Consider the following 9,075-nt stretch of genomic DNA (forward strand, 5'->3'; position numbering starts at 1 on the left):
AGCCGTTGTGGTTGACATAGCCATCCCAAATGATGGTAACATTAGGAAAAAGGAACATGAGAAACTATCAAGGGCTCAGAGAAGAGCTGGAGAAGGCCTGGAGAGTGAAGACTTCAGTGGTACCTGTGGTCATTGGAGCACTAGGGGCAGTAATCCCCAAACTGGAGGAGTGGCTGAAACAGATCCCAGGAAAAACATCTGACATCTCAGTCCAGAAAAGTGCAGTACTAGGAACAGCAAAGATACTGCGTAGAACCCTCAAGCTCCCAGGCCTCTGGTAGAGGACCCGAGCTTAAAGGGAAAAAGAGACCACCCACGGTGAGTGAGGAGTAGTTTATATATCATCGTGAAAAAAAAGTCCTCCCATTCCCTATGAAAGTGATACTTTTTTAAAAATCTTTTTACTATGTCCAGCTGCCCTTTTTATACCCTTTCTTAAGTTCAAGAGAAAAATCAGGGATCTGACGATTGGAGGGAACTCGCGAGCGTTAGTGTTGTGTTGTTAGCGCCGTTGTTTGCGCATGCGTCAAGTGCGAAAAAACCGCAAAAACATTTTAATGTCACGCGATCGACCAGTAGTGGCTAGGCGATCGACCGATCGAAGAATTGGGGCACCCCTGGTCTAGGTATTCGGAACATAGTAAGGGGAGAAGAATATATTTTAAGAGAATTTAACAGTATTACAAAATATCAAACGGCTATATACATATTTTAAGGTAATTTAACCGTATTACAAAATATCGAACAGCTACATGCATATTTTAAGATGAATTTCTAAACACAGCAAACAGCAACACAATAAAACATGACTAAACATAAACATGAGTACTCTGCCTTACTTTCACTCTGTTTCAGAGTCAGATTTAGATGTGGATGTAGTTTATCTCGAGCCTCTCCGAGTCAATGTCTTTCTCTCCACCCTTGGACTCCTTCCAATTCAACAGCTCTTTCCACTTCAACAACTTGCCTGAAGGGCCAAGTTTGACATCTGGCTCACCCATGTCCTATTCCAGCCTTGATGCATTCTCCCGGCTCTTCGTAGCAGTCTCCTTCCAGAGCAACCACAGGGCTGAAGGGCCAGGTCTGAAATCCAGCTCATCCATGTCGTTTTGCTGGATTAGCTGTGCCAATCTCCCTAATTCTTTATTCTGGAGCTAAGATACGTTCTCCCGACTGTCCGTAGCTTCGTCCTCCTTGTCCCTCCCAGACGAGCTTTCCTGGCTGTCCTGCTACATCTGCTCCACTTCTGATGATCTTGGAAGGAACAAGATAGGTCGGTTTAGTGTTGACCAAGAAAACAAGAATATGCAATGAAGATGAAGCATATGCTGAAGCAATCTCAAGTACTTACCTAGTACTCTCACAGGCAGTATGGTTGATATATCTTTTGATCGTCTTTCCAGCCATGCTTATCTTGCATGTGGTGGGAAGGGATAGCATAATCTTTTCCGCACTCTGGGCCATGTATCTTTGTCTAAGGTGACTCAGGACATGACAATATTATATACAGTCAAACCTCGGTTTTCGGCCACAATCCGTTCCAGAAGGCGGTTCGAGAAGCAAATTGTTCGAATTCCGAATCTAATTTTCCCATTACAAATAATGGAAAAACTACGGAAGAGGATTAGGGTCAGTGAAGAAAAAAAAAAAACGAGGGGTGACTGGATTCTGACTTTTTTTCTCAGAATTCTGACTTTATTCTCAGAATTCTGACTTTAAAGTCAGCTATTCTGATAATAGAGTCAGAATTCTGACTTTATGGCGTGGGGTGGCGGAGGGAAAGTCAGCGTGGTGTGGTTTTGACCAGCGAGGACATTATGTCGTCAACGAGTGACTTTTTGCGTGCCAGAGAATTGCCGGAGGACGTCATTTCACTCTTGGAGGAGCAGGGGGTGAGTAAATAAAGCATTGAGTTCATTTTGGTGACTGTTGCGTATATAACTGGCTCCGTGTAGCATGTAGCTCCGTTGCTAATTGATAGCTCTTGACGGGATGCGCCGCAATTACACGTAAAGAAGCATTATGCTTATTTTTGTACTTTCAGTAGTCAGTTTCATAAAACAATGTACGATTATATATATATATATATATATATATATATATATATATATATATATATATATATATATATATATATATATATATATATACATACACACACACACACACACACACACACACACACACACACACACACACACACACACACACACACACACACACACACACACACACACACACGTCACGTCATGGCAACGTCACAAAGCCTCGGTAAAACACAGCGACTCGCGGCACAAACGATACCCTGCTGATTGTGGCCGGCTGCACTATCATTGAACCTTAAATTTAACTCAATACACTGATCACACTGTTGTTTAAGAGTAGAGATTCTACGTGCCACCATTCAAGGTTACATCATTTGAAGTATAATCATGCACACACGCACGTCTTTATTTACTCACTGGATGAGACTTGTTTAGTGAAGTTACTACACCTGACATTGTACCAGGAGTGAGAACATTATTCTTAAAAACAACTTTCTACAATAAGCATACTGTCATAAAGTCATGTTTTCAAAATGCCCACTGTTGTTTGACAAATTGTAATTGTTTTTACTTTGTTGTGCAGATAAAGTGACTGATGGAGGGTGCAACTCAACCAGTGCCTGAAAAGCCGGATTTGGATGACTTAATCAAGCTATGCTTTGGATTTGCATTCAGCAACAAGGAAATACTTGCAGTTTTAGCACATAATGCTCAGACTATTATAAGTATTCGGACTCTGAAGAGAACTTGTAAAAGACTTGGTCTGTTCCGAAGAAAGAATCAGTCGGACCTGGGAGATGTGTTGGCTTTTGTCCAGCATGAAATCCTGACTTGTGGCCAGATGCAAGGTTATCGCTGGCTTCATCTACGTGCGATTCAAAAAGGATTTGTTGTCTCACAAGATACAATAAGACAAATTATAAAATTGGTTGACCCAGTCAGCGTAGAATTAAGAAGAGCACGACGCCTTAGAAGACGTCAGTACAGCTGTCGAGGCCCAAATGCTCTTTGGCACATGGATGGCTATGATAAATTAAAACCCTATGGGATTTGCATCAATGGTTGTATTGATGGGTTTAGCCGGTATGTGTTATGGGCAGAGGCCTATACCCCAAACAATGATCCCAAGGTGATTGGAAGTTATTTCATCAAAACAGTTTCGCGCATTGGTGGATGTCCAGAGAGGATCCGTGCAGACAGAGGCACAGAAAATGGCTGTGTTGAAAAGATGCAAGTGTTTTTTGCGACAAAACCACTCTGACAATTTTGCTGGGGAGAAAAGTTTTCTTTACGGGAGAAGTACTGCCAATCAGCGCATTGAAGGGTGGTGGTCCATCCTTCGCAAACAGAGCGCACAGTTCTGAATTAATTTATTTCAAACTTTTCAGGAGGATGGTCACTACACAGGAGATTTTCTGGATAAAAGTCATAAGACTTATCCAGTTCTGCTTTCTTAATCTTGTGCAGGTAAAATATTTTATCTCCCCATCATGTTTTTGAATTTGAAATGAATAAATGAGTAGTAAAAAATAACAATGTACTTAAATACTTAACTATGCTGCTCTTGTGTAGGATGAGCTGGATGAAGTTGTGAACACATGGAACTCACACAAAATAAGACCAAGGTCGAACGGTGATACAGCTTCAGGCCGGCCAGTCGTCATGTATTCATTCCCTGCCATGCACAGTGCCGAGGATCGACCCACTGGAATGCAAGATATCACTGCGGAAGAGTGCACTCCAAAATGCCAGTTTCCTTGCGATGAAACTGTATTTGAACTGTGTTGTCAGCTAATGGAGGAAAATGAATGGCACGCTCCATCAGATCCATTGCATGCAAGTGACTTGTATCTTATGTTGAGAGAGGAATTACTGAAGATTGTTTGACAAGCGTATTGATATAATGAACATATAAACTCCTCAGAAAATAATTTTTCAGATTTTTTTTAATCAGTAGTCTATACACTTCCTTAATGACCCAAATTTTCCAGAATAATTCATTGCAAAATTATTATTTTTTAACTATGCTTACCTGATCTATGGTTATTTTTTTCCATTTGTGACTAACAAAAACAAAGATGTTACATTTTGCAGTCAGGAAATACATAGTGGATGAAGAGTGAGTTTATTGAATGCAATAGAATATTACTACAGTTTTTTACAGAAGCATTCACTTAATACTACGTAGCTGCTGAAAACAACCATCCAATGGTTATGCATAACATCTTGGGTCATTTTAATTAAACCCTAGAATTTTTATATAATAAACATAATACCAAATGCAAGCTGTTTCTATAAAATTCTAAAAACAGTGAAGGAACGAATACAAAGTTTGTTTCTATTTGACCAATAAGAACAGTGAACAAAATATGTTGTGTTGATGCAACTTACAACGGATAATTATGTTATTGACAGAATTAAACAATATCCATGACCCAGATATTGCTTTCGAGAACGGCATTGAATTCTGATCGGAAGTCTGGGAAATTTTCATAGCTGTCAGCAATGTACAAAACCTTTCCACATGTGTGCCCCACTGGTCTTCTACTAAACTCTGTCATTTGTTGAAACTCTACAAGGATGGTGTCGGTGACAATAAGATCAGATCCTGTGCAAAACCGGAGAAATTTCTGAAGCTTGAGTTCATCCAACTCCCTGATGAACCTTTTCAGATGATTTACCACTTCCTTCTGCTTTGAGGTTAAATCATTTGGAAATGTCAGCAGTTGGCAGACCTTTTTGGAAGTAGGTTGCAAGTCAGAGCACAACTTGTTAAGTGCGTCAGGGCTTATGAAGTCATGGTGAAAAGTAACCTCCCTCCAGCAGTCAATAACAAGTATGGGCTTTTGGACAAGCTCTTTGTGCGCTATTTCCTGCAGTATTGTGGGAAAGGTTTCAGGTGTGATTCTCTTTCTACACCCATAGCTGTCAAGAACTTCCACAAGATCATCTTGGTCCACTTCTGAAAAGTCCTTCTCTGCGTCTATCAAAACGTCACGCTCCTGGCTGCTCACAAATTGCAGAAAGTGGGCCCTTGGGTCACTATAGACACAGTTGAAAAGCACTTGCTCAAGGAAAGGAAACGCAAGTTTGTTTGGGAAATAGCAACAATCTTGGTAACCTTTTATAAGTATTCTCCCAACTGCTTTCCACTTTGCTGCAGAAAAATCATGACGGATAAATGGCACTTTAATTGATGTACCAAGGGTGCATCGGTCATAGAATTCCTGCCAGAAACAGGTGAGAACATCTCTCAGTACTCCAGACCCAACACCTGCTTCTTCTCTATCATCTGGGAGTATGCGTTTCACACTGAGTGGTTTGTTCAATATTTCCTCTGTACAGAATGCTCTTATCATATCATTCAATGTGTCAGTGGAGTGGACAGTTATAGTCAACACATCCTGTGGATCAGGTAGATTGAGGGGCATAGCAGGACCATCGTAGATCATTGTGACTTCTGTATCTTCCTCTGTGTCATATGTGGGACCAAAGGTAATTTCCGAATCAACAGAAATGTTGAATGGCTGGTAGACTTCATTTGAATAAACAGAGACCTTGTCACTTTCCGCGGCATTGTATTCACTGCCATTGTCTGAGGTCACTTCCTTGTGTGTGTGGACGTCATCTTGGTTGTCTTTTGGTCTTGTTGCAATGTAAAAACGCAGCAATGTTAGCTTTGCAGCCTCGTACATATAGCCGATGGAATGGCAGGTGTCATCAGTGAGGCAGTTTTGTTTGAAATCCCAAACCTCGAACTCAAAGTCCAATTGTGATCCTTTGGGAGAAATTCCATCTGGGAAAAATTGTTTTTTCCTTCCTTGAGAATGTCTTTCAACCCAGCTTCTGTGGACATTTGAAGTTTTCTGGTACACCCTCCCTGCTTCTCCCTCACCTGTTTGGTCATCTTTCCATCACTGTGTATCCATCCGATCGCAATATTTCTTGTTGTTTTCTGCTTCTTTGTCTCTTGTGGTTGTGTCTTTGAGGTGGTGTCCTCTTTGTCACTATCTTTCCTGAGTTTCATTTTTTCACGTAGTTTTTCTAAAGGTCCGTTTTTTCTTTTGGATATAGGCTGTCTCGTCTTGCAAAAATTAAAGAGTGCAATGCGGTCTCCATAGCGAGGGATGTAATTGGCAAGAGTGGCATCGTCCATCAGTGCGATGACATCACTGTCAATCTGCACGATAATTGAAAAAAAAATCCGTCACACAGAATCAATTTGAAAGAATGAAGCACAAATATAATACTTATTGTAAATCAAATCCACACTCGACAAACATGTTGCAACTGTTTAATCTTTAAGAATTTATTAAACCACATTTATACCTGAAGTCTATGTGTTTTTTATTTCATTTTATACACTATTTCAATCATCAGTTGACTTAATGTGAGTGTGTACATACTTAAAATGAGCTAGCCACGAATTATGGTATGGAGTCAGCAAGGCATATAAGTGGTTTGATGACGCGAGTCGCGATGTTTTACCGACGCTTTGTGACGTTCCCGTGACGTGTATGTATATATATATTTATAATCGTACATTACGTCATCGGTTTAATAAAACTGACTACTGAATGTACAAAAATACGCATAATGCTTCTTTACGTGTAATTGCGGCGCATCCCGTCAAGAGCTATCAATTAGCAACGGAGCTACATGCTACACGGACCCAGTTATATACGCAACAGTCACCAAAATGAACTTAACCCGGATCTGCCCAATTTTTTTTTTCTAAAAAGGTGCATATTTTCTGGGTCCTTAGGTGTCCCTAAGTACGAATACGCCGCGCTTTTTTGTTTATGACGTCGCGTACATGAGATATGCGGCATCTATATATAGACTATGGGCTGATACGTGCACAAAAATCTGAGCATTCTGACGATTTACAAGTGTAACGTTATGTAATTTATTTGAATGTTCAGAGTTAGTTGTGTTTTACACGTAACAGCTGTCTGCAACATGAAAGGGACCATTTCCGCAATTTTCAATGGCCATGCATGTGCAACGCCTCCAGTCAACAGCGGCCGTCTGTATGGAGTATGGGGACCAGTCGTAAGAAAATGCCGAAGTTTCTATGAACACAAGTTGGCTTTCATAGCCGTATTTATTGGCAACAAACTTTCTGGGAAAACGGTCCAAAACCATGGTACAATAAACACAGTGGACTGAAGATTGCGGTACCATAAACGCAGTGGACGGCCGTGATTTGTTCAGCCTTGCGCCGCCACTTCCAGTCAGAAAACGGATCAGTGCTTCTCACACATTCTGTTCCAGCTGGTGGTAACCACGGAAACACTTCCTGCACAGTGCCACGCGGCACTTGGAGCACGCACTGGACGGACGCGATTTGCAAGTCGGCAGTGCGCACTTTCGGCCTTGCTCCGCCACTTCTGGCCAGTGCTCCTTGCCGTCGAAGCGTGAGTCATCGGCAACTGCGCACAGGCGTGGTCTGCCCACTCTCCGAGCTCGAGTGACGCCTGGTGCTGCAAGCAGAGTTCGGGCCACCTCGCGTCGGAAGTCCAGCAGAGACGTCCCGCTATGCTCATCCAGCCGGTGCAGCACCCATGCGTTGAAGACGGCCGCGTCCAGCATCCAGGTGAATATCGGCCACCACCACTTCTTCCGACGCATGTTGATGCGGTAGAGCCCGATCCTCTGGTCGGCGCGGTCCGTGCCGCCCATGCTGCGGTTGTACAGCTGGACAACAAATGGCTGGTCCACTGCCACCTTCTTCTTCTCCTTCGCTGACCAGCGTGACGCCTTCTTTAGAGGATGCTCGGCGGTGAGGGTGGAGGCGATGGTGACCACGGCGTTATCCTTCCACCGAGTGAGCACAATCTTGTTTGCTGTGTCGTACACGACAGACTCGGCACCACGCGGCTTGTTCTTCATAGCTTTCTGATCTGTGATCGGGCAGGAGCGCGGGATGCGGTTCTCTCGGATCGTCCCCGTGCAAGCGTAGCCCCGCCTGCGCAGCTCTGCAACTAGCGGGAGGCCGGTGAAATAGTTGTCGATGTAGACGCGTAGTGGAAGTGCACGCACAGCATCGGGGAGGTCGTCCAGAAGTCGAAGGAACGTGCCACCGCCCTTGCCGAACTTGCGTTCCACTTCAGAGGCATCTCCACTCGCCCCCTGGTAGATGTCAAAGCGGAGCAGGAAGCCGCTGGTCCCACTGTTCAGGCACCAGGCCTTGAAGCCGAACCGCACCGGCTTGTTTCGGATTGCTTTCTTGCATCCGTGTCTTCCAAAATATTCGATCATTGCCTCGTCCAGATCAACATTGCAGTCCATTGTATACGCCTCCCCGAACCGAGCGTTGAGGATGTCCATCATGGAACGCAGCTTTGTCATCCGGTCGCTGAGGTTCAGGTGCGCTTTGTCGGCGCAGTGAATGTAGTGGATGATCTCCTCGAACCTGTTGCGTGATATGGCCCCAGCCACGAGGGCGCACTGGAGATCTTCATCTGTGCTCATCCAGCACCGATTTTGTACGTGCACACGCCCATAGTCTATGTATAGATGTTTTGCATAAAATAATACATGGAGGAAATACGTCAGGGCGAATCATCACAACAATCACATCAGTCAATAACCATTATATGATAGTTGTTCCCTAAAAGTTTCACGCCCCTATGTCGAGTCTATCATAATTTCCCGGAGCTTACCTTTGATCATGTTCCATCGTGAATCGCAACTGTCCGGCTTTGATCACCTAGCGCGACTGACTCATACACTGGGCAGATGGCGGCGATTCCGTTTTCGACAGGTGAAAGACTGGTTATAACCGGATACAACCGGCACGAATGTTGGTCGTCATTTGAGGGCGCCAGATGTTATGGAAATTGGAGCGTCTATATATAGACTATATATTTAAAGTCAGAATTCTGAGAATAAAGTCAGAATTCTGAGAATAAAGTCAGAATTCTGACTTTATTCTCAGAATTCTGACTTCAAAGTCGGAATTCTGACTTTAAAGTCAGAATTCTGAGAATAAAGTCAGAATTCTGAGAAAAAAAGTCAGAATCCA

At 43.2% G+C, this 9,075-nt stretch overlaps 1 protein-coding gene and 1 pseudogene across 2 annotated transcripts; one reads left to right on the plus strand and one right to left on the minus strand.

Moving 5' to 3' along the window:
• The first annotated feature begins 1,290 nt into the window (after nucleotides 1–1,290).
• Nucleotides 1,291–6,464, plus strand: LOC148380530 (uncharacterized; annotated as a pseudogene). The gene is made up of 3 exons (XR_015854764.1): nucleotides 1,291–1,892; nucleotides 2,629–3,512; nucleotides 3,618–6,464. The product of XR_015854764.1 is annotated as an uncharacterized LOC148380530 (transcript).
• On the minus strand, nucleotides 3,333–5,632 carry LOC148380531 (uncharacterized). Its single transcript, XM_088364349.1, has one exon. It carries the CDS (start codon nucleotides 5,495–5,497, stop codon nucleotides 4,463–4,465), a length of 1,035 nt encoding a protein of 344 aa, XP_088220475.1. The 5' UTR covers nucleotides 5,498–5,632; the 3' UTR covers nucleotides 3,333–4,462.
• Nucleotides 6,465–9,075: the final 2,611 nt, after the last annotated feature.

This window comes from Syngnathus floridae, chromosome 21 (genome assembly GCF_059516105.1).
Source record: "Syngnathus floridae isolate MCC-2025c chromosome 21, RoL_Sflo_1.0, whole genome shotgun sequence".
NCBI lineage: Eukaryota > Metazoa > Chordata > Actinopteri > Syngnathiformes > Syngnathidae > Syngnathus > Syngnathus floridae.

Excerpts from the sequence above, each read along its gene's own strand:
- LOC148380531 (XM_088364349.1), bottom strand. The coding sequence starts at position 5,497 with ATGATCTACGATGGTCCTGCTATGCCCCTCAATCTACCTGATCCACAG.